General features: G+C 39.4%; 1 protein-coding gene across 1 annotated transcript; it reads right to left on the bottom strand.

Annotated features, from left to right (window-relative positions):
• Positions 1 to 705: 705 nt before the first annotated feature.
• Positions 706 to 21789, bottom strand: LOC126763569 (serine protease nudel). Its single transcript, XM_050481202.1, is given in 19 exon segments — positions 706 to 1264; positions 1344 to 1490; positions 3419 to 3526; positions 3577 to 3709; positions 5427 to 5585; positions 5665 to 6146; positions 6201 to 6392; positions 6454 to 7243; positions 7326 to 7439; positions 7517 to 7686; positions 9053 to 10244; positions 10306 to 10639; positions 13735 to 14235; positions 14299 to 14938; positions 15007 to 15409; positions 15471 to 16184; positions 16187 to 17413; positions 17476 to 17613; positions 21177 to 21789. Coding segments are annotated over 19 exon segments (7899 nt in total). The 5' UTR covers positions 21205 to 21789; the 3' UTR covers positions 706 to 837.
• Between the last annotated feature and the right edge of the window lie 438 nt (positions 21790 to 22227).

Raw genomic sequence — 22227 nt, 5'->3', positions numbered from 1 at the left:
AGGCTCGACGGGAGTAAACTACTTGACCAAGGTCTTCACCCTGCCGCCGACCACTCTTCAAATACCCAATGTGTGGAAAACAAAGGGGAGTCCTATCGACCTCTTGATGTCTTCCATCGAACATCTTCACAGTGAGGTCCATATGCTCCCAGTTAAGCATAATAAATTCCTCTCCAAACACTTTCTCCTGGGGTGCTTTCGTAGAAATCATCTCTGCAGTCACCTGCATGGAGCGGAACTGCCTCCTAAAAGCATTGAGGTCATTTGTCAAAGCCAACTAGACTTCGGACGCAACAAACTTCAGACATGCACTGACCGCCATCCACAGTGGAGCCATTAACACCTTCTCCGACTCCCTCACATAGAATGGCGTACCACCACCCATTGCAGACGAACCGCTCGAGTTGCCACGACAATCGAGAGTGACCTTTGGATAGCTTCGTTTTGGATACTGTAGCAGGTTAAACTCCTCCTTATGCAAAATCGACCCTGACATATCAAACATATGTCCAGCGTGCAATGAGTGCCCGAATGACACCAACCACTTCTTTGCATGCCCTGCTAACCTCACACATCCGACACCCTTCTCCCTATGGTCCGACCCCGTCGAAACAGCATGTTTCCTGGGCCTACCGTTGGATGACCTCGATTACAACAACATCAGCATACCGTTGGGCCCCAATCGTAGGTGAGTAAAGAGAAGTCTCAAATTTCATTTTTATTTTAATTTTTTACAAAAGTACAAAAATTTTCCTAAATCTAAACTAATTTGAAAGCTAACATTTCAAAAAATAAATATACGCCCTCTAAATTACTACATTAGATAATATTAAGCAACTACATACATTTTATTTCTAGCCTATAACACTTGTCAGAGTCGGTCGCATTCCAGTGCGCCACCTCAGCGATGGGTCTGCTGGGCTTCAGGAATAGCGTCAACTCTTCGTTAAGGCTCAGTGGTGAGAATTTACTCACCACTACCGCTTTAGTGGCACTACGATAACGTTCGGCTAAAGGTGACTCTTCGTCATCGCCGAAGCTGCGTCCTCGTTGATCGGGCCACTCATTTGTCGAGACCACCTCCTTGACTGCATCATCAATTATGCGATAACTTGGCTGTTTGTAGGGGCTGAAACCAAGCTTTTTACATATTTGCCGCACCTCTTTCACATCTGGTGGACTGTTACGTGAAAAGCATTTTGTATGCCAAACGCCATAGGATTGCTCGATTACCTGACCGAACTGTGGTAATTGCTTGTGCTTGCTAAGTATTGAGAACGAGAGAGAGAAAAACAGAGAAGTAGAAAATTATATAAAAATCCTTGGTATTAATCGTTGCTTACAGTTGCGGTGGCTTAGTAAAGCCGACCTTTTGCGTTATTATCTCTTGCGGGAATTCGAGACCTACGCAATATTTCTCATCTTCGCCATTTGGACAGTCAGGCTCTTTATCGCAAACGAAGTCACGTGGCACACACTCCTTTGATGAACTGAAAAATTAATGATTTTCAATTAATCATAAATCAACACAGTATAGGAGACTAATAAAACAAATGGAAAAGTGTGGATCTTTATTCTCACCGACTTGAAACAAATATAACAATTTTATTTTTCAAAAATCTTCTCGGCAGAAACGAAGATCATATTTCAGCCATAAAAAATAGTCTAAATATATCCAGCATTCGTTCGAAGCCTTCTTAAAACTTTTAGATTTCTTCATTTGACGGATACTTTCACGAAACACCACATAGTACGTGTGGTATGTATGTACCATCGAGTGGATTAGTGGGTACGAAAGTTCTCGCAATTCGTTTTTTCGTGATCTACGACTTGGATTAAATTCACTATACCATCGATAAACTCTGGTGGTTGAGCTTCATTGTCAAAAATTGAATGAAGCTCATTCCTGCGCTTTTGATAAGTTAATCCATGTCGAAAGTTGTAAAAAATAATAACTTGAAATTGATCGCGATTAAATTCCAAGTTTTAGCCGAGGTTAATAACAGGTTTTTCAATAACAGAGCTACAAAAGTTTTTTTAATATCGATTTCTTTTTGCATGGCCACCACGGGCACGGTTGCACAAATCTAGACGTTGAACCCTTTTTTCGACGGTTTTCACGCAAAAATCGGCCGATACTGCTGCAATTTCACATTCGATATTCGTACGAAGTTCATCAATCCTCGCTGGCTTGTTGGCATAGACCTAGACTTGACGTAGCCCCACAAAAAATAGTCTAACGGCGTCAAATCGCACGACTGAGGCGGCCAATTGACTGGGCCATTTCGTGAAATGACACGTTCACCAAACTTGGTTTTCAATAAATCGATTGTGACATTTGCTGTGTGGCTTGTGACGCCATCCTGTTGGAACCACATATTGTCCATGTCCATACCATCCAATTCGGGCCAAAATATTCGGTTATCATTGAGCGGTAGTGAATCCCATTCACAGTAACGCGCCGGTCTTAATCATCACGGAAGAAGTACGACCCAATGACGCCGGCGGCCCATAAACCGCACCAAACCGTAATTTTTTCGGGATGCAATGGTGACTCATATTTTGCTTATTGGCGATGCCATTCAGCCAGAAATTAACCTCATCGCTGAACATGATTTATCGATTAAAATCCGGATCATTTGCAAGTTGTTGCTCAGTCAGAATACGACGATTCTGGTGGTCAAGCGGCTTCAGTTCTGACGTCAATTTGATTTTGTAAGGATGTAGGTCAAGGTCTTTCGCAAAATTCGCCATAACAACGTCACAAAGATGACCAACGCTTGAGAACGACGTGTGAGGGACTGATTTGCGGCAGCATTATCCTCGTCACTACGGACACTTCTTTATCTTACTGTCAGAGGAACATTTTGTACTGTGCCTGTGGATTAAATCGCAACTATCCACTAGACGCTCAATTGTTGATCTGATACATTATGACGTTTATGACGACCATAAATTGGACAAAGCGCTCTTAAAGTTGAAGCCACTGACTCGAATTTCGGTAGTAAATTTTAATAATTTCGATTCGTTGTTGGATCGTATATTTTTCCACAATGAAATAGTAAACCTTACTGAAGAAAAATGTCAAAAGAGCGGGAAAAATATGGCGTCATTTACTGTCCCTTTTACTTTTGTAGCGTTCCTATTGAAAAACCCATTGTTTTATGTAAATGTAAAAAACACAAATAGCGCACGTATGTATGTGAAAACATTCTGAATACGCATACATCAGAAATGGTAAATTGTACGGTTAAACCTACGTATTTTGTATGTAAAAGGGTAGAGAAAATCTCACTCTCTCTTGATATGCATTTAAACCAGTATTATATGATAATTTTTTTTCTATTACATAAGTAATATTATATATGTAAAATGTAAATTTAAAGCAATTTTAAAATTTAAAACATTCATTACTTACGCGCCACACGGAAAGTGATTCGCGGTACAATTACAAATCGCTGGGCTTTCATCGCTTTTGTCCCAGCAGTTGCGTATGCCATCGCATATTTTCTTCGGATCTGTGGCTCTGAGAATATTAATTAGCTATTGATAATCTTCAAATTTATTTAGACTTACTGCAGATATGTGTAACAGGAACAAAGTGTAGGCTCATCAGTCATGTCATCACAATCGGCTATGTGATCGCAAAATTTCGTCTTTGGTATGCACTTGTATGAAGACCTACATTTCATTTCCGATGGTTGGCAAACTGAATATGTATAAGAAATGTTAATCACAATGGTACAAAAATAAATATCATGCGGTATTTTAATTAATATAAACACCTGCTGTTTGTGGCTCCCCGCGATCTACTCCATTTAAATGATATATTATATAATATAATGCAAAAATGCTATAAACTGAAAGTTAGGAGTCTATTTTTAGACCTAATAGCGGGTGATTCAAGTAAAGGTACTTTGGTACTTTTTTTTGAAAGATCACGCGAGAGTCGTGTCAAGTTGTCATGTTTTTTACGTCGAGATCTTAAAATGAAAGCGTACAAAATAGAGCTTGTGCAAAATCTGAAGTCACTCGACCTTCCCAAGCGACATCGCAACGCTCTATGGGCTCTTAAAAACTTTTAAGAAGTTACGACATTTTCGAGCCAAATTTTGTTCAGCGATTAGGCCCATTTCTAGCTCAATGGGTATGTAAATAAGCAAAATTAACTCATTTGGGACGGATAGCAATCTGAAAAGATTCAAGAGCTGCCATTTCATTCAGAAAAAAACAACGTTTTAGTGTGGTTTGTGGGCAATTATCGGTCCATATCTCTTCAAAAATGATGACGGTGAGAACGTAACCGTCAATGCCGACCTTCCCTGGTATTGATGCTTGTGATCTCGGCAAGGTACTTGACGGGAAGACGGCGCCACTTTTCGCACATCGCGTTAATTAATGGATTTATTGAAAGAACTCTTCGGTTAGCAAATAATTTCACGTTTTGGGCCACCGAGATGGTGTGATATCATACCGTTAGACTTTTTCTTGAAAAGATATGAAAAGTCTAAAGTCTATGCAGACAATCCCGCTTCGATTCAGGTCTTGGAACAAAATATCATTCGTGTCATTTACCAGTTACTAGTCGAAATGCTCGAACGGGTCATCGAAAATTGTACTCAACGGCCAACATTTGAAAGAGATAATCTTCAAGAAATATTTTCTAAATAAATTTCTTTTGAATTATAGACAATAAACATTATCCATTAAATTTAGTGTCTGTGGTTTTTCTTTAAAAAAGTAGGGAACCTCGAAATGAATCAACCTTTATTAACACTTTCCAATTTTTAAGTTAGTAGATAAAGTAGTTATAATGTAAGCCCTTTGCGACTAGCTTACTAAGAAGAAACTTATTATTTTCATTAAATCCATTTTCTGAAAGTTCTTCTTCTATTAAACTTTCATAGTCTAAAAGATCACTTCGCAGTAAAGTTAATATTGAACAGAGAGGATCCTCAGTTTGAACCAACAATGAACAGAGTGCTTTAAGCACATGTGTTTGTGAGGTTTACGCGTTAACCCTTAATAACATCCAAAACGTTTCACTTAATCTTAAAATCCACGACAAATTTTCCATGCAGTTGTTGGTCAATAGTTTTTCAGGTCGGTCTAAACCACTTCAGTTCGAAATACTCGGATGCTTATGTCTTAAACTCTAATCTCTCTTAGGCAATTAATGAAAATTTAACAATAAATCACGATACCCCCTTCTGAAATTTTCTGAGAAGCTTTCTTTCCGGAAACTTTCCTGGTTACACAAAATTAGAGCAAATGGTACAATTTCTACAATATATGTATGTCTTTAAGTCTTGGAGAGTCACAGTGCTTGCTCGTGTTGCCTTCTTAATCGAAGAGATTGAAAGAACACAATTAACTAGTTATCCTTAATGTGCTTAATATTTTACTATAAAAATAATTTCACCAACCTTTTTTACGCCCACTACACATTTCTTTCTCTTCATCAGCTGCATCATGACAGTCGTTCATTCCATTACAAATTTGTTCCTCTTCCAAACAATCACCGAGCGTGCAACGAAAAGTGCTACAAACCGGTGCGCCGTTAGAATGCTCACATTTCGGTTGGTCTATAAGTGGCGTAAAAAATATAAAAAACAGCACTATAAAATTACCATTACAATGTACGTATTTGGTTCGCCAACCGACCTATTAATTTCTGCATTGCACCGTAAACCTTTTCTAGAGTTCGCAAAGCAAATGAATCCTTAAAACTGTAGCAATTCGTATTATTGTAGTCGAATAAAGCCAATGGGAACCAGCCGGAATCTGTTTTTCGACATGACAAAATGCCCTGATCGACAGGTTCGACAGCTGTGCGACTAACGTTCTTCTTACCGAATTGTGTGCATGTTGTGAAGCGAGAGATTATCGACCCCGTCGAGTCGTTGTTTTTATCTAAATCTTCTTTTAGTTCCTCCGATAAGCTTGCAAAATCCTCATCGCTCAATCCAAGCCCCATTAATTCTCTTGGTGGTTTATGTTCCACTAGGCGAAAACATGATGTGTCTGAGACTTTACATAGAGCATCATTTCGTTCTTCAATAGCGGATACCGCTTTTATACGGCCGCTCTGTTCGTCGTGTAAAATAGCAATGCATTGGTAAGACTCATCAGTCGCGTCTTTGTCACTGTAATAGTTGAATACTATATATAAATTTAGAAATTATTTTAACAAAGCTTACAAGTCGGGTAAAAATGTCGGCAGTACATGGTGTGTAAAACGCACGGGTTTTTCTAAATGGTACAGCAGCACATCGCTTTTGGGCACCTGCTCGAAACAGTCGACCCGTCGTATCTGTTCGTGTGTGCTTTTGTGGCGGCGACTTTTCGTTTTGCTACCACCCAACAGAACAGCTATATAATTGGTATTAAATCTACAAAGATCGTTAGAGTTGAGGTACATATTTGACTGAATTGAAAAAAAACTGTAATCACCTAACACCATAATGACAAGACTCGTGTACCAACACCCAATATTTATCAACCAAGGCGCCAACACACCACAGCCGCCCATCAACGTACACATCAACCACCCACGGCCAGTGTAACTCCTCCACAGCCTCGTGCAATTTATTATCTATCAAAAGTGTCATATTCTTACGGCTCTTTATTAACCCCTCCAACTTATCGAACACTTCATCTTTCTTGTTCACCATAAAAAGTGTTGATGGCGGTGTTACGAAGACGTTCGGTTTTCCATGCGTTTCTAAATCCGGCTTCAATACAGATGTTGGCAAGCCCGATGGCGATACTTCCTCTCCCGCACTTACAGTCTTAATTGGCTCTACTTTATAAGCTTTGGCTTCACATTCCACGAAGAGGCCAAGGCACTCATCCTTCGCACGTTCTATGAATTGCGTGCGCGCCTTGAATGCCTGATCGTTTACACGAAATTGACGTTCCATGTTGGAAAAAAGGTGATTGTCCTCTGCTATGGCGGAGAAGTGTGTACGCAAATGCTGAGGTTTCTTTTGAATATCCGGATGTATGGGTACTATGGAGTCGTGTGTAATGAATTTAGTTGTATTGTAAAATTTTAGACTTTTGAAACCGAGCTGTGCGCATACATTTTCTGCCGTCGTGAAAATTTTTTCCGAGAAGGGAATCTCATGAGAGCATACCACACGCCATTTACCATGACTATTACGAGAAAAAATGCCGGCATTATTCAGAACGGGTCGCCTATCGGCGTCCAAAACGATGTTCTTTCCATTGGTTAAAGCAACTATGAAGCAGAGATATTAACAAGTTAAAATTAAAAAAATCGAAATATATAAACTTCATAACTGAAGATGACATTTACTCACAGCAGTCCTTTTCATCTTCTTTAAAGGCACAGTCGATAGTATCGTCACAACGTTTTTGCAGCGGCACACAAATATTAGAAAGTGGACACAAGAACTCACTGTCATTGCAATCACCTAAAATATATATTCATATGAAGCTTTCCTGATATTCATGCACATATGTACATGTATGTAGGTGTATATGTACTTACCACAATTCTCTTCATCGGTCAAATCCTCACAGTCAACCTTTCCATCACAAATGAGTATATTGAGAGATCCTTTCAAATAGTCTCGACAAGTACAGGACTCCTCATCCGTGCCATCTTCGCAATCCAAAACTCGATCGCATCGATTTGCCAACTCTACAATTTGCGGTATTCTAAAATTTATAGAACAAAAAAAAGTTAATTAAAAATTTGTGGATTATAAAAGAACGATGGATATACAAATTTTAGACCCAATAAGACTTTCTATTGATTCTTAATGTGATGCCAAACAAAAACCTCCTGTAGCTGGTTTTAGCTATCGACAATATGCCCTAAATCTATCACAAATCTGCTCAGGTGTTTTATTTCTATTTCACCTGAAGGTCTAAAAGTATGGCATCTGAAGTGTTTTGCCTTGATCTGGCGAAACAAGGGCATTCGAAGAGGAAGAGATGTTTTTATGTCATCTTCATCCACACAGCTAATGCAGCTGGCATCCGGTAAGATATTCAACCTTCTGAATCCCGATCTGGCAGTGTCCAGTCAGATCTTACAACCACTGAAGGGTGGTCGTTTCTGAGAAAGAAGAGTTTCCTCGACAATAAGATTTACCCTGGGCCAGAAGCACCTTGCGACTGTGCATCTGCTGGCAGTCAACCAGCGCTTGCTGATTTGGACTGAGGCCCAACGGTCCAGTAGACAGCCGCAGGAATTCAAATTCCACAGTTATTAAAACTAAAGTCTAACCTGTTCTAGTAATCTCTTCAGCCTTACAGTTTCCTGTAATAGACGGTAGAGATAAAGAGTCTTGACATCACTTCATTAGTTTTGAACGCACAGTCAGCGAACTCAAGACAAAAATAACGTCGCTACCCTACTATCGGAGTGAATAATCACTACTCTGAAAGATGATGCGCTCCAGAGCCAATTTTTTCGTGAGTGTAGCTTTATTCCAGCGGCTTCCACGAAACGAAAATTCTGTAGAACTTTATAGGCTTAACTATGGTTTCATAGAGCCAAAGGATTACTTAGTTAACCACTTTGGTACGGCGCCCACGGCCGGCATTCACCGTCCGCGCGCTGCCTCGTTCGTCGATAGATCTGTCATAAGATAATAAAAACGTCACAGGACCGTGTTGCTCGATGAATTTAACGAAACTAGAATTATGCGAGCGAATACTGCGCAACTGTAGAGATAAATTAAATTTCTGGGTGTCGACTATAGTCGACGTTCGGCCGTGCGTGCTCATGTCATGACCGTCGACTATTGTCGACGTAATGAATAACACCAGTTCGGTCTTGCTAGGATTATGGTGAGGGCGTTTTTAGCAGTCCACTTGCTAGTAATAAGAATATACTTGACTATATATTCAATGAAACTTCGAAGAATTCAGTGGAGTATGAACCTCGTCCAAGGAGTGTGTTTGCACTTTTATCTAAATGTGGTCCTACCTATTACGACACATTGTAAAATCGATTACCCACAAGACAAATGTATACCTATACCAGGAAATACATATTATTACTAATTATACACACCTTTGACAGACGAATTTCCCTGGCATAGTGGAATTACTAAACTTCTTAGGTTTCCTCGTAGTTGAATCATTAGATGTTTCCGAAGTTAAAGTTCCATCAGTTGTAATTTTTTCCGATGTCTGTGTTGTATCTGGTTTGGAGGTAGTAGAAAGCGTAGCATCCGTTGCCTGAGTCGTAACCAAATTTTCAATATCAAATGGCGTTAACGATTGTGTTGTGATTTCAGAGGACGTCGAAGTTTCAGTTGTGGTCTCCGTCGTGCTGGTTTCTGTTGTTTCAGTTCTAACTGTTGTACTTATTTCTGTTGTATTCACAACCGTAATAGTCGTAATAATTTCCGTCGTGCTGGGCGTAATAGTAGTGTCTGCCGCTGTCCAAAGTGTGCTTTCGCTTTCGGTAGACTCCGTGGACTCCGTGGTACTGGTTTCGCTAGTTGTTAGCTTGGTGCTGTTAACTTCAGAAGTACTTGTTTCTTTGGTAGTGGTTTGACTTATTGTAGTCTCTTCCATACTAGACTCTGTTGTAGTTATTTCAGTCATACCAGACTCAGTGGAGTTTACTCTATCAGTTTTAGTTGTTTCTGAAATATTTGTTGGGGCTTCTGTTGTGAATACCGTTGTACTATCCTCATTTTCTTCGGACTCTACGCGAGCCTGGCGTTCTGTGTCCGCTGCTTTGCAGTATGGAAGTGTTACCACATTTTCGGGATAATAATCACTTTCAGTTGTTGCTGTAGCATTTATGCTACTACCGACCATATCTGGAATGAAATTGTAAGTGCAGCCCACCTCATCTTCACCACCTAAACAGTGCACAACACGATCGCAACGTTGCTTTTTAGGTATACAGCGCTTTCCTCCCCACACACAAGTGTAACCGGGGCAAGTTAAACGGGGCCGAAGTTTCGCTAGAAATTGTGTCGCCATTTCGATCCAATCCAAGTAGAGCGCAACGCGTGTGTATGCGCCGAATTCATCAGGGCGCGCACAACCATTTCCATGGCTGACAACTCCGGCCAAATACCACTCCTCCGAATTGTTAGCACTGCGGCAGAACAAAGGACCGCCGGAATCACCCTGACAGGCATCGCGCCCACCACCAGAATCACCAGCACAAACATCTTCAGACCGCCTGTCGTCTAGCTCTTTACACTGCTTCCGTATTGGCACCACAACCTCGCGTAATTGATCACCTAGAGCCAAAGAATTTATGACTTCAATAAATTGTCGACTACTATTTCACGTTGTGCTTACTTCCAGGTCCTTTTTCACGCACAGCGCCCCAACCCACAACCGTACATAACGTGTTCTCTTCGGGTCCCCAAATCCAATCTTCGCCAACAGTAGTTCGACCCATATCGGGTAAGCATATCGGCTTCACCCAACGATTAAAATTCAGTGGTTCGCTCATGCGTAGAAGGGAAAGATCGTTTCGCATGCTACGCCTTTCATATGCCTGATGCACAGTTATATGAGACACTGCACGGATTTGAGTAGAGCTCGAGAAACTCGTTCGACGTAACAATCCAGCATAAATTTCATAATAATATTTATGGTAGTTTATCACACAGTGCGCGGCACTAAGAATCTATGAATGAAAATTATTATATTTACACATGTATATAGTATATGTATCAATAATACAAAAATTATTAACCAATATCAGATATAAGGAGCTTATGATATGTTACAGATATTCCAAAAAATTTTCACAGATAAAATCGAGAAAAAATAAATAATATTATCAGCTCAATTCCGCAAACAAGTCTAAACTAATACGAAGATTCGACGATAAAAAACAAACTGGTTTCGTCGCAATGTGAATGGTGTTGGTATGAATCTGGAGAAAATTTTTTTATAATTCAAGGATTTTTTTAAAATGTTCCAAAAACATTCAAAGCAATGCTAGATCAGAAATATATATGCTAGCATTTATACTTAGTAGGGTAGGTAGGTAGACAGGTAGGTTCAGAGGCTCGGTGCGCTGTGCATAACGGGAGCTGGTACTAAATTTGCCACCTATAAACCTCTTCGCTGAAAACTGCGCAGCAAAATCGGCGGGACGACTATTGGCTGCAGGAGAATTTACACATAGAACCTTCGGGCATAGTTCGGTGGGCAATGGCGGTTGGGCAAACACCGATGACATGGTCCCACTTTTCAACTGGGAAAGAAGGTTCGAAGTAAGATATGTTATGTTACTGTTATAGCGATGGCTCGAAAATCGAAGATGGAGTCTGTGCGGGAATATACTGTACAGAGTTAAGCATAAGACAACCTTTTAAGTTGCCGGACCACTGCAGTATATTTCAAGCTGAGATCTTTGCTATTGCGAAAGTCGCGGAGCTGGTCTCTAATGCACCTACAGCCAATTCCAGAGTAAACATCTACGTAGAAAGCCAAGCAGCAATCAAGGCAGTAACCTCGTGTCGCATATCGGCCAGAAAAGTCTTAGGAAGCAGTCTTACCAGAAGCAAGCAACTTAACTTCTGCTGGGTGCCAGGTCACAAAGGCATCGAGCGCAATGAAATATTGAACGAGATTGCCAATAATAGTCATCTCCAAAAACGTGGTCAACATTAGTAAACCCATACATTGTCTATACGACGATCTCGAAAGAAGCATGGTAAAGAAAATCAAAACCTGATGGAACAAGCCACCTGAGTACAAAACTGCAAAGGTCATGTGCAAAACGGTAGATATTAGATAGTAGTGAATGTAGGAACATGATGGGAACACTAACTGATCACTGTCTGGTGGCGACACACGCCCGCAGGATGGGGGAAAGAATGGAGCATCTCTTGTGCTCTAGCCCCACATTGACAAGACTACGCTGTAAGCATCTGGAGTACCCACGGTATGATAGAGTAGAGAAGATATCGATAGTGAGGTCGCAGAGTATGTTAACATTTGGACTTAACAACTGAACTCCATGTGGTATCGCAAAGGACACTGGTCTATGCGTTGCTCATTGTCCTACCAGATTAACCTAATCTATACATAGTTCACATATATTCCCATCTAAATCAAGTTCATTTATCATAATATTGAACCAAGAAGGTATTTACATCGAAATACTCCGATCCCAACCTTATAAACTAGGAAACCATTGAACCGCTATTTTCAAAACAGTGCATTGGATATCGGTGATTGTTCCTAAGAAGTATAAGTATTTAGAATATCGATAAAGTATGAGTCAAATACGGAATATTTTACTAACGTAATATTTTGCAATGAATTTTTGGATACAATAAATTTGTATTTACCGGCCACTTGGATGAACTTTGAAAAAAAAAATTTATTAAATTTTAAAGTTTTATAAACTCATTTGCTTTTAATTAAGGACGAGGTTCTGAGCCCAGATCAATGAATAAAAAATATTTGGGGCGTAGACACAAAAAAAGATAATGATGTTAGATGAAGTATTAAAAAATCAAATGGAACCAACGAAACTGTGTGCACAAGGCCTTCGAAGCCATTACCTAACTTCACGATCAAAGCAGTGTTTTCAAAACTTTTAAAGAAAATATTGAGCAAAACGATACAATAAACCCAACTCAAATACTTCAGTTTATGTTGCTTTATATATTTTGAAATTTGACAACCCTAGTGTTGCAGTCTGGCAACTCACAACTTTATCGTAAAATTTGTAATTTTTAATGTTATACATACTCAGAACAATTTGACTAACGAGCGCTATTTGTGTTGGTGACAGTAACTTCAAATATTCATTTCGGGGAAAAAAATGGAATTAAATCGCGAATATTTTTAGCGATTATTTTTTTTAAATTTAGACGTGGATTAACTCAGTAACAGTGCATAGATGATTAATTTTTGGCGATAAACAATGACTAGTGTTTATCGATGGTATGGTGAATTCCATCGACGTCATAGAAGACGAATTTCGTGAAGATCGTCCAAAATCAGTGGTTGTGCCGGAAAGTATTGACGCTGTGCGCAAACTGATACTTAAAGATCATCTTATGACATTTCGTGAGATTGAGACAACTTTAAGCTTTAGTGGGACCATTGTATGAACATTTGACTGCTAAAAACAAATTTGTTCAGGTTGTATTCCACACAATTTGTCAATCACTCAAAGCTCGTGGATTGGTTGAGAGAAATGTTAAAAAATATTATAGCGGTGCTTCAAAACATGTTAATGGCCTCGTGAAGGTTGATAGATAGTGAATTTACGGGTATTAGCCTGAAAGTAAACAGAAGTCGACAGTATGGGTGTTTCAAGATCAGCGAATCCAAAAAAGTTCCTTCCCAACAATTCGTTGCCCTTTTTTTAAACTGGACATGTCCCAACCATACCACTTGAAGCACGCAGAACAGTAAATTCCGAGTGATACACAAACATTTGTTTACCAGTTGTTTATCAAGAAATCAGGAAAACTAACCTCCAGAGACGAAACAGTGCTATGGATCTTAATGAAACAACAGATTTTTGACTATCAGAATTCAAAAACAAATTGAAAGTTGATCTTAATGATTAATTCTAAAAACAGGAAAGTTGATGATTAATATTTTTTTTTTTTCTCTAATCCTGAAATATACTGGCAACACTCGTATGTAACACTCATCTGATTCCGGCATTGCGCAATCAACTAATCAAAAAAATATTCACTAATCAGAAAAACGTAGTTCAAAAATTTTAAATTCATTATTTGTAGTTACCCAATTTTCGTTATATATTGTTCCACCACAATGAAATTTGCCATCTCTATATATGGCAACGACGAACGGCCATTGCATTGGTGCGCTATAACTGCCACCAACAATGCGTCCATTGAATATGCCGCGCTGTTGTTGCTTCTTCATTGTTTGCGATGCTGTCAAAGCTCTTGAACGTTTTCGACGAAAAGCTTTTACAGATTTCTTCTTCACAAAACCACACATGGTTGATGAGCAATTAACATAAGCAGCCTGGTCCACGAGATTATCGTGTACATCGCGTTGCTGACAAGACTGAGGAAAGTGCGCCTGTCCTACTAAAGTAGGTTCAATAAAGGGGCCGGGTAATGTTATCGCACGGAAAGTCACATTCGGTGTAGCGCTGTGTTCGGCTTCACTAGCACAGGCTTCATTAGCCCACTTTTGAGCATTGTTGCAGACAGGATACCATTCACCCCGATAATTGTGGAAGAGGAAACCGCTCGAACTGGACACAGCATGTGACTGTTGGTTAAAGTAAAGAAAATGTTGGGAAATTATTTTTGGAACTAAATGAATGTGGCTCACCATATGATCCGACACATCTTTGACAATAATATTGCATTCAAGTTCGTCTCGTCCATTCAGACAATTCATAACGCCGTCACACTTTTCGGTTGCACCATAACACATCGAAACCGTCGACCGATTAAATGCAGTATATTCCTCAGGACTGTCGTAACAGGAATATATTAAATCGGAGCAACCAAAACAACCAAGCTCATCTTCACCCATCGGACAATCTGCATATCCATCACAAATACGTTTGCTGGCCAAACGATCTATGCAACGACAAGCTGCCTCATCACTACCGTCGGAACAGTCCACATAACCGTCACACCAAGCACTTTTCTGGATACACTCTTTGCCCCCATAACAACCTGTCTGCTCTGGCGACGGACACTGGAAATGATCCACATGACCCAAATGATCAGGAATATTGGTGTAGGAGGCGTAAATAATATCGCTCGAGAGATTTTGGGCACTCGTACGCATCTTGAAGCTTCCATTAGAGAATCCCATCGCGTTAATACTGCTACCAAGTCCACCACCACTCGCGCCACTGGGGCCATTATTGGCATTGTTTTGCATGTAAGTGCAGAAGAATTGTTGTTGTTGCTTTCTAGGTGCAGCATTCTTCGTAAACAGATTACCCATATTACTTTGACTGCAAAAAGTCACTAACTATAGTAAAAAATAAGTGCAATGGTCCATTGTGCGCTATGAAGTACTTACCCGCCATTGCCCGTACCACCTGTTTGACCAAAGAAACTTCCCGTTGGACCAACGTTCTGAGGCACAAAGAAAACACCATTTGGCGTATTAAAACTCATGGGACCGCTAGTATAGCTGACCGGCATGCCTTGGAAATTTGGTGACCACATAGGGTGCTGATTACTTACGCGGAAGTTGGCAGGAGTTATGTAAAAGCATATCGGTATGGTAGGCATACCGAAATTGGGATTGTAAAGGAACTGAGCCGTGGCCTTCATTGTTTCACCAGTAACTGGAAAGCCTCCTGGTCCACGACTTGTAAATTGCGGGCTCGGTGCCGGCGTGAAGGAGTCAGATACTGTGTAAGCACCCTTGCTGTGCAAACGTCTTGCCACTTGATCACACAACGAAAGGAATTGCGCATCTGAAAATGTTTGGGTTAACACTGTAAAATCAGTGGTTCTATGTATACAATAAGCACATACCCTGGAAAGCGTTTGTGTTTGCTGAGTTCAGTTTGGCACCAAATTTCATCATAGAGTCAATATCTCCTATCTCGAATGTATCAATTAATTCATCCCGCTGATGTTGTACCATTGAAGTTTTGCGAAATAGTTCCTCCCAAACTTTAGGATCATACGGAGCGCTTGTGGTTGGAGTAGCGTTCTTAATGTTTGGCCAAATAATATCTTGTTCTATATGTTTAAAACCGTGCTGTTTCTCAGAGCTGTCAAGCATATTCTCTATACTGGAGGGATAATCCAGAGGATGTGAGCGGTCGTTACCGCTTATACGTGCTTTTTCATGTTCAATGTCGGGTTTTAGCGTTGTTACGCAGTCTCCGCCATAAGTTATTGTAATGCCTGTGGTATTAGTAAGAAAAACTGTTTGGTTCATTACCAAAGAGGGTGTTGAGTGCCCACGTGGAAGTGTTGTGGTTGAAGTGTCATTTTTGTATTGTTCGTAGGATTTGTTTTCTTCTTCAATTATTGCGTCGTATTTCAATTTGCGCAGCTTATCTTCTTCTTTCTCAACAGCTTCCGTAACCGCTTCCAATTCTTCAAATATATCGCGCGTAGACGTCGATGTGGTCCTTGATGTGGAAGCTGTTACAATATTGTCATCATTACCGTCAATAATCCAACTGATCCTATCGGGTTTGTCTTCTATTTGAATGGTGGATCTTGATGTAGCTTTGGGGTTGTTTCTTCGATTTCAGTTTCATCTAAAATCCAGGTTATTTTTTCTGTGATACTGGAAGTTAAACCTTTTGATAAACTGGACTGTGTCGTATTTGTAGGTTTATATTCTTTTTCTTCATCTTCTTCATGATGCCCATCTATTATCCAACTAATCTTTTCAGGTTTATCGTCTACAGTCGTCTTTGTCGCTTGAGTTGTAACAGAAGTATGCTCGGCAAATTCCGTGGTTTTGTTTTTTTCTAATGGTTCCGCAGTAGTTTTCAGGGTTACGGTTTTATTCACGTGTATTGTTTCATTATCACTTTCAAAACCATCTAAAATCCAGCTTATTTTGTGTGATTCATTTTCGGTGTGCGTAAAACTTGTATCATTATGATTCTTCGGTAATGCCGTCTGTGCACTTTCAGTTCCATGATTTGTACTATTAGACAAATTTTTATTTAAAGTCACAGTTCTTTGAGTACTCTCTGTGGCAGTAGGTGAAACTTCCCTGATCGCGGTTGATTTTGGCAAAATACTTGGTGTTGTTCCATTTGTACTTTCCTTCGTAGTGTCTTTATCTACAGGATTATCGTGTTGCCCATCTATAATCCAACTATAATGAATTTGCTCTTCGTCCTCCTTAGTACTAGAATTTCGTTGCGCAAAGCCATCTTCAACCGTCACTGTAGTTAAGCTGGGCTCCGTCTTCGAAGCAATTTCTTCATTGCTGTTATCGCCCTTGTGAACATCTTCGTCGAGTTCTTTGGACTCTTTAGAATGGGAACTTTTACTCTGTGTACGCGTTTCTTCATTGTCGTTAAATATCTCTTTCATTTTGTCCATTTTCTCACTGATTTCTTTAGCTAAATTGTACAGCTTTAGAAATGAAACCATACAACTGCTACTCTTTACTGACTCCTTTTTGCAACGAAAGTATTCTTTCTCTAATTCAGTCAACTCTTTACGGGTTCGTTTGTCTCGCACTTTTGTATAAAGTCTATCGAAGTTTGGGCCACGCTCTAAAAATAAAGGATCCAACATGTCGGCCAGAGTTCTACGACGTCGATGGTAGGTAACTGGAGAGGGCGAACGCGGAACGTCTAAAGTTCGTTCATTCGATATTTTATAGTCATAGTTGGATGTCTGACTATTAGCGGTCACATCTTGAGGTAAATGATTATAGAGTGGATTGTTTTGTATTTTCTGATGTTGCGAACTCGATGTGTCAAAAGTGTGATGCTTTCCTACGCGAAAGTAAATACATACAATATAAATATAGGCACATCTTAGAATTTTTAAAACTTACCGCCTCTATCAAGCCTTACTGCGTGATAGACTAGGAGTATGAAGACCACCAACAATGCCATTCCAGATATGGCGAGTATTTGAAAAAGAAGTGTCTTTAGACATTTTCTTTGAGACCTTGGACCGCACACATCAATATCTGTGGTAAAAAAATTATTTTATTAAAGTGGAAGCAAACAAAACGTTTATTCTTATTGCAAAGTGAAAACAAAATAATTTACTGAAGTTAGATATATGTGGTATAAAATCAACCCAAAGGAGATATATTTTATATAGTGAATATACCAGGAAAAGGTTAACCAGAGAAACGGAAATCATAATATAAAGGTTATGGTGTTTCGACTGTCGTATAGACCGTTTTCATTTAAACTCCGACTACGTTTCTTATTTAAAATCATTAGAATATCACACATATTGACCGAGGTAAACGATTTAGAGTCCAGCGGAAACCTCAAATTCCCTATTTCGGTTATATTGGGAATAGTTGGAGGTCTGGGCTGATTACATTAACACAGTACTCAAATATACTCGGGATCAAGTTTCCATACATTTTTGTGAGTATAACTGACCGACATATTCGGCAAAAACTCTACTAGAGGAACGAAAATCATTATAGTATGTAATAAATAAACTTTCGACAATAAGGAAATCAGTACGCAGACTAGTGGGAGCTTTACTATTTACAACAACTTCAGGAAGTTTTGCACAAGGTCCACAACCACTGATAATAGACCAGGCCCATTAGACTGGAGAGTGGCTAGGAGTATTTTTACAAACTACTCGGTAAGTTAGGTTATAAGCACGTTTACCAAGTTGAAAGCGGTACGTCAGGACGGGATTTTTGCAGTTTTACTCCAGAAGGGAGAAGAGATTATTCTGACGCGCTTAGTAAAACTAATGAGGAACAGCCTTGCACAAGTTTATTTCCGAAGAAAATGGAGCACTCATCTTCGTACCGACTTCCTACTAAAGGGTATGGAGAAGCTAGTTGATCACCACATCAGGACAACTGTTCTAAAAAAATCCACCGCATCCGAACCAACAAGTGTACAGACAGAGCTCTGTACAGTGTAATCGCCGACTTTGCGAATGGTTTTGTAAAGGGAGAAGTAATTTTATGCGGCTTTTTGACATAAAAAAGGCTTTTGAGGACATGGCAAGGACCATTAGGGAAGCCTTCCGATCGCACTCTTTTCAAGAGATGATATTGCTAAGGAAATCTATGTACTATGAAAAGGGATTCAGGAGTACCTTCGTAATCCACTTTATCAAAAGAATTAACTTCCAGTATCACAGAAAAATTAACTTGGATTTTAGATGAAACTGAAATCGAAGAAACAACCCAGACGGTTAGAAAACAGTAGATTAAATTACAGCTGGTATAGTGGGACCACACGCCAAACGGCTTCCAAGCATTTTTCAAACTGAAACCTATGCCATTAACAGATGTGTAGAGATCATTCTAGAGAGGAACTATCACGGAGATCGAATTTTCACACTCAGTAATAATCAAACGGCACTTCAGGCAATCTCATCCATTGAAATCAAATCAACAATTATAATGGAGTGCTTAACAGGGTTTCTACTGAAAACAATATCCTAGTAGGGTGGATTCCTGGGCATAGAGGAATCAATAGAAATGATCTAGCCGATCTCCTGGTGAAAGAAGCGATGGCAACCAGTCCGACAAGACCGAAACCGTTTTTCGCTGTGGACCCCCACACTTTACGAGAGGAGCTTTGAGAAGAGGAAAAGGCCAATTGAAGTCAATACTGACAACAAATGCCTAGACTGACGAAAGTTGTTTCTGAGAGAATACGATACAAAACGGCTCAAGAACCCAACCATCCTTCCCAGAAACAAATTAAGGCAGCTTGTGGAAATCTACGCAGTTCACTGCAAGATGCGGTGTCTTCTGTATAAAATAAGGTATTGTTTCACAAATCAATGTCGCTTTTGCGACCAAGAAGCAGAGACATCAGAGCACATACTCCTAGATTGCCCCGCAATTGCAAGAAGAAGAAGTCAGGCTATCAGGCAGTTGTAACCGTTGAGAGAGCAATTCTGCAATCCTCAATTGGAATTCAACTCGTCTCGACGAAGAAGGAGGACGTTGAATTAAAAGGAACGTAGTGTTATTCACAAGGTACATATTGGGATGACATTTTCCGCTGCTGTGGATTCCCAACGCCAGGCAGGAAATGGCGATTCGGATTGCTGAACTTAAACTGCCCGTTAAAAGAAATAATCATTAGCTCTAAACAAGATATGGTGAAGGTCAATAGTGCAGTTGATGGATGAGTTAGGTTTTCAAAAAGCTATTGCACGAAATGCATTCATCTAGTGAAATATGAGAAATCCTAAATCCGTTCGTAGTTCGTCTATGGCTGGATGGTTTAGCCACATATATAAATAAATCGACGAAATGCAAGAATCAGACGATTGAGCCCAGAGTTTGGCCACAAAGCTCAATTTATGGAGCTACATGACCTAACAGTGACATAATTTTTCGATGTTAGTAAAAGATCAAGGTCATTTCAGTTTTAATAACTCGACACCAGTAATAATGCGTTTGCTGAATGTAGGGTTCTCAGCTGTCAAGCGTTATCAAGCATCTATTTTGCGACCGCTACTCATTGTCATTTTTGCAAAAGATTCAAATCTTACATTGACACGCTTCATACTCAAAACATTAAAAAAAAATGTGTTGCGTAGAAAAGACTTGTTGAAATCCTCTGCTAGCTCTCTGACTTTTTTCCTAAGTCATTAAGAGATTTTTTTTTCGATTAAGTCATTAAGAGAGATGGTTGGACAACTCGCATGAGGCTAGTTTGCGATGATTTCACGGCCTTTACTGAATGCTTTTTGCCACTCAAATATTTTCAAAATTTCAAACAAACTCGTTGTAAAGTTCTTTTTCCATGATTAAATCGCCTCACAAACTTGTTTGCTTCCAAATAAAGAAACAGACGGACAAGGACACACACACACTTATTGACATTGACCAAACTTTGCAGTCCGATCAAATTTTAGTTTTTCGAAAGAAACAGTCCAAACACACACTAATTGACATTTGCAGATAAAATTTTAGTCGAACAGTCCGGGTCAAATATGATCAGACGGTAAGGACGATTACAAACTTTTCGCTTCTTAAAGAAACAACTGTCAAACACACACTTATTGACATTTGGAGACCAAACTTTAGTTGAACAGTCCGGGTCAAATTTGATCAGACGGCAAAGACGGTCACAAATTTTTCACGTCTTAAAGAAACAGCTGCCAAACACACACTAATTGACATTGGCAGATCAAATTTTAGTCGAACAGTCCGGGTCAAATTTGATCAGACGGTAAGGACGATTACAAACTTTTCGCTTCCTAAAGAAACAACTGTCAAACACACACTTATTGACATTTGGAGACCAAACTTTAGTAGAACAGTCCGGGTCAAATTTGATCAGACGTTAAAGGCTGATTTGGTGGAGTGCACTTCACAAACTCTTCAAAATTGCATATTTAACTCAGTGGAGCAAATTCCATTTCATTTACTTTTATTCACATATGCATATGTATACATAAAATATTTAAACAGCTCTTTAGAATTAAGCACAACACTGAACAATAAGGAATTATGAATTATATCCTTGGGCATACCCCATACTTCGCTTAATTTCGATTAAATTATTATGATTTTACACCTACCATCGGCAAATAATTTCGTTTTTGCCATTATTGTAGCACAGTTTATATTATGTTATAACGGTATCCATCAATTGGGGCACAATAGGAACTTTATTTATTTAGTTATTTAGTTATTTATTTATTTATGGAGTAGTCGCACCCACTGTTCGGCACAAATATATGTATGTATATATATGTATGGTATGTATCTCCAATTTTTGCTTCTTTAACGTCACTTTATAACATTTATTTTTTTATAACAATTTTTTTCAATTCTCACTTTTTTGTGCACATTTCACGACACCACAACTCATTTTGATAGCATAATAAAAATATGATTGTTAAACTTGTTCATTGCATGTTAAAATGCAAGTGTATCATGTTACTATGCTGTCACAAGGATCAAATCGCACTTTCATAATAAATTCAAATTTTCATTCACAACACACGCGCCATAATCCAATATGTACATACATATAGATATATGTATAGAATGGCCAGCACACATGTATGTATCCTTTTGTGTATGTAATCCAATGAAAGGTAATCCGAAACCGCTTAAACTCCAGCAATTATAATTCGATTGTCGCGTTTACTCCGTCCAACACAATGCAACGAGCGACCGATCACTTCCGTTTGAAGAACGCGGCGAGACTGTGGCCGGCACTGGCTCGCGTCTGTGCTTTTGAACCATTGCGGAAAGTGGAACGGTGCTACAATCCACGGGGAAACGACCCAATTTGACCGATTTGATTTTGCTACAACACCGAATTTCGCTGGTAATTAATGAAATGCAAAAAATTTTCGCCTGCCTTTGACTTTTGGACGCATGTTTTGTTGAGGTAAGCGATTCAAATTGGCAATATTCTTGTATTGTCGTTGTTCATGTGGTGTTGTTATGCATTTGCTCAAGATAATTACCTACGTTAACAGTTATACATACATACATATATACGTACATATCACAAAAATCAGGAACACATTGGTATATGCGTTTGCGTTTTTCATTACGGAAAATTTTGTTTTCGTAAGCTAAGGGCAATGGGTGCGTGCCAAAGTTATGCCCCCACGC

This window comes from Bactrocera neohumeralis, chromosome 6 (genome assembly GCF_024586455.1).
Source record: "Bactrocera neohumeralis isolate Rockhampton chromosome 6, APGP_CSIRO_Bneo_wtdbg2-racon-allhic-juicebox.fasta_v2, whole genome shotgun sequence".
NCBI classification, from domain to species: Eukaryota; Metazoa; Arthropoda; class Insecta; order Diptera; family Tephritidae; genus Bactrocera; species Bactrocera neohumeralis.
This window is presented reverse-complemented; position numbering and strand designations above follow the sequence as displayed.